Source organism: Peromyscus californicus, unplaced genomic scaffold (assembly GCF_007827085.1).
Source record: "Peromyscus californicus insignis strain IS unplaced genomic scaffold, ASM782708v3 Scaffold_8__1_contigs__length_139910024, whole genome shotgun sequence".
NCBI classification, from domain to species: Eukaryota; Metazoa; Chordata; class Mammalia; order Rodentia; family Cricetidae; genus Peromyscus; species Peromyscus californicus.
In genome coordinates, this window is record NW_026294606.1 from 126,237,866 (window position 1) to 126,254,002 (window position 16,137).

The 16,137-nt window shown below is 46.1% G+C and overlaps 1 protein-coding gene and 1 pseudogene across 3 annotated transcripts in view; one reads left to right on the top strand and one right to left on the bottom strand.

Moving 5' to 3' along the window:
• The first annotated feature begins 98 nt into the window (after positions 1-98).
• On the top strand, positions 99-8,286 carry LOC128104477 (ATP synthase membrane subunit K, mitochondrial-like; annotated as a pseudogene).
• Gpt2 (glutamic--pyruvic transaminase 2) overlaps positions 7,074-16,137 on the bottom strand; it is a 34,882-nt gene continuing 25,818 nt past the window's right edge. For all 3 annotated transcript variants that reach the window (XM_052729413.1, XM_052729412.1, XM_052729411.1), the window contains 4 exons: positions 15,396-15,570; positions 13,654-13,809; positions 11,550-11,662; positions 7,074-9,377 (listed from right to left, as the gene is read on the bottom strand). In XM_052729413.1, coding sequence (XP_052585373.1) covers positions 9,287-9,377; positions 11,550-11,662; positions 13,654-13,809; positions 15,396-15,570 — 535 coding nt within the window. In that variant the 3' untranslated portion in view covers positions 7,074-9,286. The remainder of the gene's footprint in view (positions 9,378-11,549; positions 11,663-13,653; positions 13,810-15,395; positions 15,571-16,137) is intronic.

Consider the following 16,137-nt stretch of genomic DNA (forward strand, 5'->3'; position numbering starts at 1 on the left):
GCCTAGGGGGTGTGTGTGTGTCTGTGTGTGTCTGGGTGGGTGTGGTGCTGGGGACTGAACTCAGGCCCGTGTATATGCCACACAGCTGCTTTCCCAGCTGAGCAATCCCCAGCTACTCACTTTTGTTACTAGAACAAGAAAAATTTGCAAGCAGGGAAGCTGTTTGACTTGTAAGTGCCTTAAGGACATCACTTTATGGTTTCCATACTATAAAGTTTTATCTGGAAGAAAATGCCCATTTTGGTGGTTTCCCATATATTAAGATTTGTGTAGCAAAATAAAAACACCGAGTCCTAATTAGTCCCATTTCATTTTCTCTCCAACCCTTTATGCAGTTACTAATTTTGTTTCTAAATATTGTACTGAAATCTGGTTTTGAGTTTTACTTTTATCCAGCATATAGCATTACTTAAAAAAAAAAAATATTCAGTGTGAGTATGTCATACACCTAGTGGACATTTGGAGTATACTGTGGCTACATGAAAGTTTTGTGTGGGATAAATTCATTTAGATGCATACTCAGGAATGGAATTAGGTCATGGTAACTAACTGAGGAACTACCAAACAGGGTGGCTGCACCTTCTAACCCTACCAGCAGTGCAGGGAGGGTGTGCAGGGTGATCCACATCCCTGACCTGATTAACCTTGTACTGCTGTACCTTTGTGTTTTTTTCTCTGTGTGAAAGAGTTCACCTTCCTGTCATGGTTTCTACAGCCCCTTTCTGAAGTAGGAATCAGTGTATCTAGGGATTTGTGATGGTGTGATAAAATTCTGGTGCAGTCTACAAAAAGGAACTTTGTAGAGGCGTGAGGTCCGTGCAGTGGTAGCAAGCCACTGTTCAGCTGCTTCAGAAAAACTACTTGTGGTTCTGTGGTGGTCTCAGGATAATGCTTTAACCATCTGGCAGAAATGACATAGCTGTGTCTCTCTATCTAACCAAACAATAGACCTCCCAAAGAATGGGAATGTCCCCAGGAATTTCATGCTGGGGAAAGAAAGGGGTTGCCAGGCTTGCTTCCAGGAACAGGATTTCATACAGTTAGTCTCCCTGACAGGATGAGCCTGAAGCCCAACCATGGGTCAGTGGTGGGTGGGACCACACCCTGACTGCAACTGCTTAAATGTGCATATCCTTGGCCCTGAGGACCCTGAAGATGCACTTAAGGGATTTGCTGAATCTCTTGTCCTGTGAGAGCCAAAGTCACCTTTTAAATTTTAATTACTATGCCTAAGAGATCCATGAAGCAAAAAATGCCTCTGATCTGCAAGCCCCTAGCCAAGGACAGCTAGTTCCTGAAATGCTGGAGGCTGTTGCTTATGGGAGATAACAAGCCACATGTTTTTACTCCCCTAAACAAGTTAGTTTGACCCACCAGATGTGGGCTTGATCACATGTGGGCAGGAAATATGTCAGAGTGTACACTTGCCCCTGATTGAATGTAGCAGGGAGGTCCTCAGTCAGGAAGTACATCAGGCTGTCTGCTTGCCCCCGATTGGACCTGATGGGAAATGCAGTGAACTAAAGTTTTGCCCTTTGAAGCCCCTGCAAGACGTGACTTGGTGCCATTTTCTGGGAAACCAGAGATGGACCTGACCAGAGAGCCCATCCACCTGGCCAGTATTTAATTAAAGCTTGCTTCATTTTGATGTTAAACTGTGGTAGTGGTCTTATTCTCAACCAGTGGGATTACCAGTCCCACTTCCCATTGTGGCCACATTGAATAAATAGATCTTTTTCTTCTTTCCACTATTTGGCTCTTTTTATTGGCTTATTGAGGACGAGTGGCCAGACCTGACTTGGGGCACAAGTTGTAACCACCAAGTTCAATAACAGTGCCAGGGTGCAGCTTCCTCACTCACTAAAGGGGTTTTTGCCATAACTTAACACTTCCTTCCTTGGCGCATCTTAGGATATTTTGCAAGATTTAACCCTAGCCACCACCATTGTCAAAACCAACTGGTTTTGTGACAGAAGCAAGGACAAGTTTCAGCTTTGAGTTAGCAACTGAGTACTTCCTCTAGTGCAGGGGCACTCTTAAATGCATGGCAGATGGAGAGTATCTGTCCATTCCACTGTGACCAAAACGGTGAACTTTCCCATTGTGATGGTGGATCCAGATTGTCCACATGATGGTATCTTAAATAACTAAGAAGCATGTTTCAGGGCAGGCATATCTGTGGGCAGTTCTGGACGGGAGTAAGGGAAGAAGCCTATCTCCAGAGCAGGCAGCAGCACTCTCTGGCAGCTGGCCCAGACATAAAGTGGCCAGAAGGAAACCAGTGTTGCTCGTCTACCTGCATTTGCTTCTTGCTAAGTGGGTGTGTCTATCCCATTGCTGACCTGGCTGCCACCATCCTTAAGTGACATCTGAATCCAGCTTCAGTCTGAACTCAAGGTGTGCAAGGAATTAATCCCGCAGGCCTTCAGTGCCAGACTGGGACTGCTGAAGTAGCCATCTTTCTGGACTGAGGAGCTACTGTGTTCTTGGCCCTCCAGCATCTTGTTGGCCCTTGTTGGCCTTCTCAGGTCCTATCATGTAAGCCAATCTACTACAGTCATGCCCATGCTATCAGTTCTTCTCCTGAAGAGAACGCTTGCTGGATACTGTTCTTGGGCTTCTCCGCTGTAGGGTTACAGTTTAACCACACCATGCACCAGCTGTGGCTCCATGTTTCCAGTTCCCGGTGTACAGCTTCCCGGCTTTCTCACTTGCCATCTTACGAGATGGGAAAGAGAACTAGCTCTTCCTTATCTTTTTTTAAACCATTGTTTTATTTTGTGTATGTGGGTGTTTCTTCTGCATATCTGTGTTCTATGTCGGTGCCTGTGCAGAGGCCAGAAGAGAGCGTCAGTTCCCCTGGAACTGGAGTTATAGAGGGTTGTGAGCCAGACTGCCAAGTTTCTAAGACTGGACATGGAACTGGTGGGCAGAGCACTTGCCTTGTACGAGTAAGGCACTGGACTGGATCTGCAGCACCAACCACAAACATGTCTAGTGCACAGAACATTGGTACAAAGTAGACACTAAATACATGTTTACTGATGGAAGTACTTCATACTCTTTTTTAACTAAATCTTAGATATGGAGAATCTGAAATGATAACCTGAAAACAAATTCAAGAAGAACAATAGAGCCCTGTGCCTTCCTAGTGCTGGGATTATAGGCTAGGCATGTCCCACTATGCTTGGATTGTTTGTTTTTCAGATGGGGATTTTGTTGTGTTTCCCAGGCTGATCCCCAAAACCTGGACTCAAGATTCCTCCACTTCTTCCTGGGACTAGTCTTTTGTGCCATCATACCTGGCTCTCAAATACGTTTAAAATTAATGTAATCCTGTAGTGCTGGACACCAGCAATTTTTTTATAAATGTTTTTTTAACCATCAGGACTCTCATGCTGAAATATTTGGCTTCTCAAACAAGTAATGATTATTTGCATTTGTACCTAAGTGCAGTTTTAAATATAGAAAACTGACATAACTCATAATAAAACCAAACCCCTAAAATGGGGATCTGTATTTAACGATGTCTACTTAAGAGACTTCATGGGGATACTGCAGAATTTGTGACTTGGACGAAGATTGGAGTAAGTCATGGAAGGTCCAGAAACTAATGGCCAATTCCAGATCTCCTATTAAAAACATTTCAACTCATACACTCTCTTTCTCATGGGTAGAGTGAATTGTGTAATGGCCACACACAGACACACTGCTTTGTTGACCTTACACTCCAAGCTAAGACCTAGAAAAACTCCAGCTGTGAAAGCAACATAAACAGATTCTAAAATATCAGACTTCATCTGTTGTCACACAGCTGAAGAAGCTGACACACTAGACGTTGAATTCTGTGGGCCACTGATGTAGCTGGACTGCAATCTTTAAATTTTGGCCTTTTCATGGGCATCTAAAGATTAATTCTGCAGAGTTCATCAGGAAAACAGCTAGTCCTTCTGAAGGTAGAGCTGGCCCCTAGCCCCAAATCTTAGTTCCTGGGGTCTCCGATAACTTAATCTGAGTGAGAATGGCATGCTAGGACAATATGGTAATAGCCCCATCCCATTCTTTCCAGAAAGATACAGACTTCTAGCTGAAACTTCAGATTCTAGGTCCCCCAGTGTGGTGGTTTGAATGAGATCTCTCCCCTAAGTCTTGGGCATTTTTTTGAGACAAGCTTTCTCTGTGTAGCTTTGGAGTCTGTCCTGGAACTTGCTCTGTAGACCAGGCTGGTCTCAAACTCACAGAGATCTGCCTGGAATTAAAGGCGTGCGCTGCCACCACCAACTGCCTAGTTTCTTTTATTTTAAGAGCCAATGAAGTCTTTTTTGTTGTTGTTCACATTAGTTAAGTTTCTACTATTTTCAGCCAAACCACCTTAGCATCCACATGGAAAACATGGTCTGTAAATATCTGTCTTTGAGCTCAATTTTTAGTGTAGGGGACTGGGGAGGGGGGGGTGGACACTGTCCAGTGGCGATTGTTCTTTTGTCAGAGCAGTAACAAAGCTGGGGCTGGTCCTGGGTGTCTAATGGCAGGCAGTAAGGGCCAGCAAGATGGTTGACAGGATAAAGGTGCTTGCTGCCAAGACTGATGAGCTGAGCTCAGTCCCCAGAACCCACATGGAGAAAGGAGAGAACTCTTAAATTGTCCTCAACCCTCCCATATGCACCGTGACATATGCATATACATGTACACACACACACAAAGTGAAAAAAATCACTCTTGGAAATGTGAATATAACCTGAGTTGTACACAGTATGTTTTGTTAATTTTGTTAGATACGATAATGGCATTAAAGTGATGGAAGCATGCCTTTAATCCCAGCACTTGGGAGGCAGAGGCAGGTAGATTTTCTCTGAGTTTGAGGTCAGCCTGGTCTACACAGCAAGTTCCAGGACAGCCAGGGCTATATAGTGAGACTGTCTCAAACAAAACAAAACAAAAACAAACAACAAAAAAAACAGCCGGGCAGTGGTGGCACACGCCTTTAATCCCAGCACTCGGGAGGCAGAGGCAGGCGGATCTCTGTGAGTTCGAGGCCAGCCTGGTCTCCAAAGTGAGTTCCAGGAAAGGCACAAAGCTACACAGAGAAACCCCGCCTCAAAAAAACTAAAAAAAAAAAAAAAAAAAACCTAAACCAAAACAACAACCAGAAAAGAATCCCACACATAAGTGCAGGATGAGGTGGTACACACACCATTAATCTCACAATTGGGAGGCAGATCACTGTCTATACAATGTGTTCCAAACCAGCCAGGACTACATAACAAGACCCTTCTCAAACAAATAAGCAATGTCCTTTTAAATGATGGACACTCAACTTAGTGTCATGGTACGTGACTATAATCCTAGTAACACTGAAGCAGGATACATGGGGAATTCAGGTCCAGCCTGATTTACATGCTACCTCAAAAAACGGGGGAGGGGGGGGGTAGATACACACTGAATTATCTAGGGATAATAGTCAATAGTGTCTAAGATTTAAATTGTCTGGAAGAAAAAAAAGTCAACTTTTTAGAACCAGGCATGAGAGAGATATGAGGTGACTGTGTGTGTGTGTGTGTGTGTGTGTGTGTGTGTGTGTGTGTGTGTGTGTGTGTGTGTTCAAGACAGGGTTTCACTGTTATAGCCCTAGCTGTCCTGGAACTCGCTCTGTCAACGGCATGCACCACCACCACCTGGCTTGATCTCTGAATTCAAAGCCAGCCTTGTCTACACAGAGTTCCAGGCCAGCCTGGACTACACAGTGAGACCCTGTCTCAATACTATCCTCCACCACACATCTAGAATAGTAACTGCAGTTTCTGATCGGTAATTACTATACTCAGTTAATTATAGTTCTGTTCAATTAAAAAACTAGTTTACTCCTAGATAGTTGGTGTGTGTTCCTGTGTGGGTTCTGTGATGAGTGAAAATGCAAAACATTTTCCTGTCCACTTAGCTATCACTAGCTGTGACTCCCACCTCTTGAACACACTCCTCCACCCCACACTAAAGTGGCCTTGTGGCAAATGAGGTTTATTGGCATAGCACTGCCCGACCCCTTTTCAATGGGAAGTAGCCTCAGACTCACAGAGATCTGCCTGCCTCTGCCTCTCAAGTGCTGGAATTAAAGGCACTACCACCTGGCTGGGACCATTAAGATTTGTATATGTGCAGTTGTGCAAGTCAGTCTCTACACTGACCAGAGTAAACATTTAGAAATGGCGCCAGTTTCCCTACAACTTACACAGGATAGTCAGTTTCTCTGCTTAAACTATGGTAAGTGGGTTCCTAATGATTCCAAGTAAGAGTCCTAATTGGTGTGTGTGTGTGTGTGTGTGTGTGTGTGTGTATGTGTGTTTGGTTTTTGTTTTTTTGAGACAGTGCTTCTCTGTGTAGCCCTGGCTGTTCTGGAACTCACTCTGTAGCCCAGACTGGCCTCGAATTCAGAGATCCGCCTGCCTCTGCCTCCTGGGCACTGGGATTAAAGGTGAGCACCACCACTGCCGCCCGACTCGTATCACTTCTCTTTTCCCTGCCAGCAGAAGCCAAAGTCCATATTCGTTTTAATGTCTTCTTACAGCAGGGACTGGTGGGACATGCCTACGATCCCAGCACTTAGAAAGTGAAGGGCGGGAACACCAGGAATTCAAGGGCATCCTCAGCCTACAGTGACTGAAGTCAGCCTAGGGTACATGGCAAGAACTATGATGCTAGGAAGCCAGAGAGCAAGACACTGATTCAAAGCAGAAACACAAAGATGCATGGAGCTCCTCCAGCTCAGCAGCTCCTCCCTGTCTCGAGGGTCAAGCCCTAACCAGAAGCTGTTGGTTGGAGCTTGGGATGTTTAGACAGATTTGCTGTTCAGGAACAAATATAAAGAATTAGTGACATCCACTCACCTATTCATTTATTTGCTTGTTTGTTTTTGATTTTGTTTTAAGACAGGGTCTTACTATGTAGATCAAGCAGGACTCCCAACTCACAGACAACCGGCCTGCCTCTGCCTCCCCAGTGCTGGGATTAAAGTGTATGCCACCATACTCAACCGCACTCAGCTTTTAGATTTAATTGACACAGTTAAACAGTCACCATTCTGGGCACATAGTTTATTGTTCAGAACTTCCCAGCACAGCTATTACCAAGGACCTCCATGGGGGAGGCCTGAAGAACTGACGATGGAGAACAGGCAGGTCTGCACCTGCTCTTACACCCAACGGAAACAATGCCTTTGGTGTGTGAGTGCCCCAGGTCCAGCCTGGCTCAGGCTTCCACAGCACCACCCACATGCATCTCTGGAGGGACAGAAACCTCTCAGGTGTAGACTCTTAAGGGAAACCCCAAACGACAAACAACTTTCTTGAGTGCTGCTGGAACAGAAAAGGCATGGGAATAAGATCTGTAGAAAGTCCAAACTACCATAACCAGTATTCCTACTTGAAGTTATTAATCTCTCAGAACACCTAAGGTTTTATTTAAAAAGCAAACCTAGCATATTTATCATCTTTTAAAAAAAACATGTAAACATTGCAAAATTTGGAGGATTATTTATAATCTGAAGAGAATTATAAAAATTATTGGACTTGTTAGAACTATAAATACTAACCCTTCCAGCCCCCCATGAAAAAAGCAATTGTTACAAAAATATAAAAAATATACTAGCTTCTAGTTAACCTTTCATTGAGGAATCTCAGAATGCTGGAGCACATCTGGTTTATGTGCCTAGCACGCACACATGCTGCCTTTTCAATTTTTAAGGAAAAGTTCCAGAACATTCCATTTTGTTAAGAACGTGGCTGCTTCCTTCACAGTAATGTAATGCTCATGAGTGTTAATAGCTTGAAGTTCTTTTCAAAAACTGCATCATCCTGCAGAGACCCAGTGTGGAATCACAGCGCAGGAGGTAGGTTTCCAGCCTTCCCCCACAGCCCTTCACATTGCTCTCTCTAGCTCCTTACGCTCCCCCAGACTCACTGGGTCCCCAGGCTCCTGACCTGGTCATGGCTTCCCTCGTCTCTCATGAAGAAGGTAAACAGTCAGGGGATGCTGGGGAAGAAAACCTGGCCTGGTGCTCCCTGGAGCACCTTCTTCCCTGGAGTGCACATGGCTCCACCCAAGTGTGCTAATTCAAGAAATACATTTGCTTGGTGGCTGCTACTCTGTGACATGGAGGGATGGCTGATGATGTAGGACACTGTCCACAGATCAGAGAGGGAGGCAGGAAACTGATGTGGAAAGAAATACAAAGACTCAGATTGTGGACTCCTTTCTGCAGTCAGTGTACCAGGCACTGTGATCAACTAAATTTACAAAATGAATCAAACTTAATTTGAAACAATTAAAAAGACCTGCATGAGCTTAACTGTCAGATCTTTACAAAGATCACCTCTTCCTAATGTAGGGCATTTTTAGCCTTTGCTTATCTCTGCTGCCACCAGCAGAGGGCAATAGGTACAAAAGCTCAGACAAACCCTTGGGAGAAAACTCTCCCTAGGTTACCAGTGCGATGGAGAATCTTCACATCACCAAGCCACTTCAGGGCTCTCCCGGTGTCCCTGAAGCCTGGGGAGACCTTACATACCAAGATCGCAGCAAAAGCATGTGCAAAACTCCGTGTGCTTAGTCACCACCTGCCATGCGGCTCAGAAGACCCAGTTGAACTTGCAGCCTGCTGTCCACCCACTTCCCCTCAGGATCTCTGACCTAGGCCACGCCTATGCCGTGTGCAGTACAATCTAGCCTGGTATCTGATGTGACCCCTGTGCCACTGCTGACTTTAGTATTCTGGTCTGTGATGAGCTGCCTATCTCCAGACCAGAATGACAAGCTTTCTCTGGGTTCTTGTTGGATTTGCAGGTTTACTGTTCAAAACACTATGTTTCCACGCTGCTAAGGGATCTCACAGTTGATTTCCGGGTTTCCAGTCCTCACCATGTTAAGTCACACATTTCCCAACACCTGCTTGTTTCTGCAGATCTGAACTATCTTATTTCAATGTACCCTGGCTGCTCAAAACCCAAAGGAACATTCCGAACACAACAAACAGAGGTGATTCAGAGAATTCCAGCCACATCTGCCGAGCAAGCTGACTCTGCTTTGGTTGCATTTAAAAAACAGGGCCTGTGAGACATTGCAAAATCACTGTTTGCTCAGAAGAGAGCTCTCAACATCAAGGCACAAAGAAAGAAGTCTCCTGGGAAAAAATGATGATGAACAGGGTTGGCGACCTACGTGAGGTCTGAGGCAGAGTCCATGAGGAAGGCCTGGGTAGCATTGGAACCGAGACCCTCTGGCGCCTGAGGCGTCCTCATGCATATTTCTCCAGGAACTTGAGGTGAAAATCTTTCACCTTATGGAGTACCGTCTTCAGTTTCTCCACGGGAGGGAGAATTGTCATTCTGTCAGGAAAGAAAACGACATCAGCCTGGCTGTTCACAGGATGACTCCAACAACATTCCTTGCACTGCTGAGTGGAGACAAGGTCAGGAGGGTGGGAGGGTGAGCCCTGTGCACAGACACAGCCCTACCTTGTCTGATTTGGAGAGCACCTATCACTTGTGAAACTACTGTCTCCTCTAGTTCTTCTTTTCGTTGCCCAGACGAGCCATGAAGGCCTGAGTCTGAGCAATCCTCCTGCCTTAGCCTCTAGGAAGCTGGGAATAGAGACACATACCACCATAGTGACTTATACACAAGCATTTCTACTACAGAAAAACCTGTCTACTAAAGCAATAAACTTGATTGACTCACCAAAATGTATTTTTCATTACTGCAGAAGGCCAGCGCCTTGGTTGTTGGGTTTTGTTGCTGTTATTTGCTTGTATATTTGTTTTAAGACGGCGTCCCTCTATGTAGCCCTGGCTGTCCTTAGAACTTGCCTTGTAGACCAGACTGGCTTTGAACTCACAGAGATCTACCTGCCTCTACTCCCCCCCCCCCCCCCCCTTTCTCTTCTTCCTTTATAAAACATGGTTTCATATGGCACTGGCTGCTCTGGAATTCACCCTGCTGCTCAGGCTGGCCTTGAGATCGCAGTAATCCTTCTGCCTCAGCTTCCTAAAGTGCTTGCATCATAGGCATGTACCACCACATCTGGCTCTAACACCACATTCTATGTAGTATAGAGAACTTTCTAGAATATGACCATTTCCCCCGTTCTGTGGTGCTAGGGATTGAATCTGGGGTTTCATGGATGCTAGGCAAATGGTCAAACTACGTCCTTATCCTAGAGTATGACTCTTAGTCTTTTTTATTTCTTCAGAAATTAAACATTTCACTCTTTGGTTGTGCATGTGTGTCCCAGTATTCAGCTTCTGACAGGAAGTCAGCCTCAAATCGCAGCTTTCACTTCAAAGACATTTCCAGTTGCCACAATAACCTAACCTCTCCCTCTGGTCCCGACAACAGGCTTCCCAACTCAAGAAGACTTTGGGTGTTATGTTGGGCATGGAACCCAGGACTCACAGTCATCATATGATCTACCACTGAGCTACATTGCAATCCCAGCTTATATGGATGGATCATAAATCGTAGCAGAGAACCTGATCAAGGGTAAAAGGGCCAGGTAGGCAGTTTGTCCCTCTTAGGACACAACCCATATCTTTGACTAAGCAAAGACTTGGCTCCAGATGCCAGCCACTCATGAAATTTCTTTTTTTAGCATCTGCTACAAGAGACACTGTCACAGGAGCTGTGAAGAAATGACAGTATTCTGAACAGAGCTGTCTTGGTGTAGAACACTTTCTGAACAACTTGGGGAATCCATGTTCACATCTATACAGGGCTGGACAAGGCATGGCTGTGAATGGCCTCTCAGTATATAGATCTAACTCTGTCAGTGTAGGACCTTAACAGACCTTGGGGCCTAGAGTAGTGTCATGGCCCATAGTGTAGCCAAGGGGCTACAGAGCACCTGTCCTGCGCCAGGCTGTTCTCATTGGTTTTCCCACCAACTTGACACAAGCTAGCATTATTCGGGAAGAACTTCACTTAAGAAAATAACTCCATTCATTTGGCCTTCAGGCAAATCTGTGGGGCCTTTTCTTGACTGATGATTGATGTGGAAGAGCCCAGTGGGCCATGGGTGGTACCATCCCTGGGCAGATGTCCTGGATTATATAAGAAAGCAGATTGAGCAAGCCATGGGAAGATGCCAGTGAGCAGTGTTCCTCTGTGGTCTCAGTTTCAGGTCCTACCTCCAGGTTCTAGCATTGGCTTTCTCTGATTGTGGACTGTAAGCTGTGAGCCAAATAAACACCTTCCTCCCCAAGTTGCTTTTGTCATAGTGCTTACGATACTAACAGAAATCTAACTAAGGCACAGGCTTTGTCCCATGCATCCAGAAGCACGGGGTGTGCAAGGGACAGGAAGCCCCAGAAAGACAGAACAGTCCAGGAATACTTAGAGGAGATGGCTGTGCAGTGTCCTAGTTTTCCTTTTTTTCTGACAGAGGATCTGAGCTTGCCATGGTGGGATCCACTCACAGAGAATAGAGGCTCATACTCATCAGCATCTAAAGCAGGAACCCAAGTTTCCCTGGACACCACCCGCCCCCACAGAAAATATTTTACCTGAAGTGGTAGGTGCCTTCTCGCTGCCCAAAGCCACTGCCAGGCACGACACAGATGCCAGTCTCCTCCAGGAGCTTCATGCAGTAAAACATGTCTGGGGCCATCTTATGGGACTGCAGGAGGAGGACAAAACTTGAGACTCATGCCTGGCTTTACACTAGACCGGCATACATTAAAGCCAAAACAAAGCAGAGCTGGTTTTGGTTCATACCTATAATCCTAGCACTTGAGAAGCTCAAACAGGAAGAATGCCTTGAATTCAGCACTAGCCTGAGCTACATAGCCAAGTCCCACTTGGGCTATAAGACCCCGTTGAGTGGGGAGATCAAAGCCAAACAGAACCAGAATGCAGAATGCCAGGCCCTCTTTTCTGTGACAGAGCCTTTCCTTCTCCAGTTACTGCCTGCAAAATAAGGCAAGACACCAGGCCACAGTCAGGAAGCTGGTTCTGGGGCCCAGACATCTGAGAACACTCTCGATCTTCATTCAAAGGTTCCGATCTTCATTCAAGGGGTCGGGTATTTCCTGTCCCCATCCCAGTAACTGCTAAACAGTCACCGACTGCAGACACAGTGCAAAGTCATTTATGTGCCAAGTCACAAAAATGATCTGCAAACAAGGCCCTGGGATTTAAACCCAGTGAAGGCTTGAGGGGGATAAGCCCCGGAGTCACCACTGACACTGCTAATGACGGCTAAGGAAGTCAACTTGATTGGATTAGGAACCGCCTAGGCCATTAGGGAAGCACACGTTTTGTTAAAAAAAAGATTTATTTATTATGTGTACAATATTCTGCCTGCATGTGTGCCTGCAGGCCAGAAGATGGCACCAGATCTCATTATAGATGGTTGTGAGCTACTATGTGGTTGCTGAGAATTGAACTCAGGACCTCTGGAAGAACAGCCAGTGCTCCTAACCTCTGAGCCATCTCTCCAGCCCCTGGAGCACACTTTTAAGCATGTGGCTGAAAGCATTTCTAGAGGAGTTAACTCCAGGACTTGCCCTGACTGTGGACAACTTGCCCATGGGCTGGGATATAAGGAGACAGACAGACAGACAGACAGACACACACACACACACACACACACACACAGAGTGGCTTCTCCTTCCTCTGCGTTCTGAATCCCATGAAGTGACTCATGCCTTCCCCACCATAGACAGCCATATTCATAAACCAGGAGCCAAAATAAATCCATTCTCCCTTACATTGTACCTCGTCAGGTGTTTGGTCACAGCAATGAAAACAGCAACAAATACAGAAGATTATATAACAGTCCCTGGGATGCCTGGGTTCTGACACTGGGCGTTTGATTCTGTGTATCTGGAAATTCCCAGTGTCGAACAAGGTAGTCAGGTATTCCAGGGCAGCATGAGGATGCTACTTTCAGACATAGTGCTTTGCCCTTGAACCTCGAGTGGGGTCTGCAACACCATCTGAGGACTTGGAGGTGCAGGCTCAACTCCTCGAAGCCTAGAAGTGGCTCCTCCCCAAATCCAAGGTACCCACCCACTGGGCATCCTCAGACTTAGAAATCACTGTTGCAGGACGCAATGGCCGGGGGAGGGGAAGACTCATTGCTTCTCCTCCGTCACTATCACACCCCACTCGGGTCCTGCCCTTCAGAACCAGCATGTCTTGTTGTTTTAATATTTTTTAAATTTATTTTATGTGTATGAGTGTTTTATCTGAATGTCAGACTGTGTACTATGCGTATGTCCGGTATCCTCAGACAACAAAACAAGGTGTTGGCTCCCCTAAAACTGGAGTTATGGATGGCTGTGAGGCACCATGTAGGTGCTGGAAGCCAGACTCAGATCTGCAAGCAGCATGTCTTAACAGCTTACCAGCTGAGCTATGCCCCGACCCCCAGGGCAGCACTGGCACACTGCATTTCCACTTGGGGTTGGTCTGTGCTTGCCTAACACCACCATACTCTGCGGCAGCTGGGACTCTAAGAAGCTGCCACCCGGTAAACTGGATCTGTCCAGAGGATCACAGAGTCCAGAACCCCTAAGGCCAGCACCACTGCTCGCCAAAGCAAAAAGCCAACCCTGACCCAGACAGCTCAAGTGAATCCAGGGAGACAGGCAGCCCGCCACTGACCTGAGCCGCCTCCACAGCCTTGGCAGGAATGAGAATCCGAGGAAAAGCATACATCGCTCCTTGCAGGGGGTTGCACTGAATCCCTGGGACTTGGTTAAAGAGATCTTCTGTCAGCTTCGCTTTTTTGGCCAGATTTCCAAGAACGAATTCTTTCTCCTGATGACGGACAGAAAGCACAGATATCAATAATCCTAGAAAAGCTATGGAAGGCTCTTCTTTCAACACATAGGCAATAGAACACATTGACAGGAGATGAACTATGTGTGCACAGCACTGTAAATAGGGCAAGGGAAAGCGAGTAGACATGGACAGATAGACGTCTTTCTGTAGGGATTTTTTTTTTCATTCAGTCTGAATGGCCCTGACCCTGGACGGAATACCCTAGAAACACTTCTATGGGTCATGGGTCCCCCTGGAGAACAGCCCAGCCTCATCATGTAATCTAGGGACTATCCCTTTGCATTCTCTGTCAGTGTAGTGTATATGGACCCAGACCCAGACAGAACAGAGTCAGCAGAGCTGGAAAAGCATCCAAAGCTGGAACAGATCAATCAGGCTTCCTGCAAGTACTATTGTATAGGAGGGATGACAAGGTGGGTCCTGAAGATGAGCACAAAAACGAAACATGGTGTATCCATGCAATGACATACAACCCAGCCTTCAATCCCAGAGATAGCTACTCTTCTGGGACACTGTGCCAAATGGAATAAGCCAGTCACAGAAGAAGAAACTTTGTGTAATTCCACTTCTACATATATATGTGAGAGGAATTCATGCTTCAGGAACTGGAGAGATGGAGAGTGGGAAGCTATGTATTTACTAGCTGAAATTTCAATTGGGGAGGATGGAAAAGCTCTTGAGATGGATGGGGGAGATAGTTGCACAATCTGAATGTCTTCCTTAATGAAACCGAACTGTTTGTTTAGACAAGGTCTCACTGTGTAGCTCTGGCTGTCCTGGAACTCACTATGTAGACCAGGCTGGCCTTGAACTCACAGAAGTCCTCCTGCTTCTGTCTCCTAAGTGCCGGAATTAGAAGCATTCACTACAGCAGGCTAGAACCATGTATTTAAAAAGAGAAAAAGTTTAGTTATTTGTATTTTACTATAAAAAGAGGAGGAAGGATGAAGGAGAAGGGGGGTGGTGGTGGTAGTGTATGCCTGTAACCCTAGCCTTTAGGAGGTTGAAGCTATATGATCTTGAATTCAAAAACAGTTAGGGCTATTAAACCCTGTGTCCAACAAAGAAACAAGCAAATCTCCCCCCACAACCTCCCCCGAGAGAGAGAGACAGAGAGAGAGAGAGATGCATTTATACCATCTGGGAACTGACTTTGAGAGTCTATGATCTAAATGGTTTTGTTGTTGTTTTCTAAACCGATGCTGCTCCTCCTCTTATCTATCTACTTTCCCTTCTTTTCAGGTTAGCAACAAAAATGTCTGCAAGACATGGGGCGCTCCTTCTGGGATCCTACCCACTTACGATGCACACAGATGAGAGAAAAGAGTCCGTTCATTCACACAGAAAGTCTTCCCACTTCTAAACACACTCTCGGTTACATCTTTGGACTTACCTCATGAGGGTGGTTCAGCCCCCAAGAAACATCATGGGTGCCCCCGAAGGATGGACGTGGACGGACACACAAAGACACACTATGGAATGTATGGCCACCTGGAGTGGTGGCTGTTCACTTACCATGACCCTGACAACAGCAGGGACGCAGACAGGTTAAGCAGACTCACCCTGCTGAACTGCTCAAAGGACTCCTCGCCTGGTTCAGGGGGGTTCACAACGATGTCCATGGCGGCTTGTCCAGACACTGGCGGGCAGAGTCGGACTGAGAGCAGCTTTACCAGCTGGCCTTTGATCTCAGGGTGCAAATTGATCACCTCCATGTAGCCCCCTCTGTAGCCACACCTGGGGAGTTGAGGAGAGGGAGCACACCCACCAGTTAGAGGAAGATCTCACAAATGCAGATTGGACACCAGAGTCTACAGCACCACACCCTGAGTACCAGGCAGGCAGCTGCGGCTGAGTTCTTGCCAGGGGTAGGTAAACATGTGATAGGACAAAGCCACTTTCCTACAGGGGAAAGCAAGTGTTCTCTTTTTCCCTTCCTGCCTCCAGGGAGGTGGAGACAGTCCTTATCCTAGAGATGGAGACTGCGTGTTGAGAAAGCAGACTCCCAAGCCACGGTCCTCAAATGACCTCAAGGAGTGCAGCCTTGTCTTCCTGGTGTCTGACTCATTATGTCAAAAATAAATACATTTTCACCCTTTGGAGCCTCTATATTTTAGGGCCATATTGTTACAGCTGCTTACCCTGAAACCTAATTCATACACTAGTCTACATCAAATTAAGCCAAGAACAATCTAAGAAGACAGCTCCCATGACCTAGGCAAAATATTTCTTCAGACTTCATATACCACTCCTTCCACCTAGAGTGTTCTTCACCCAAATGTCTCCCTTCTTCCAACTCCAGTC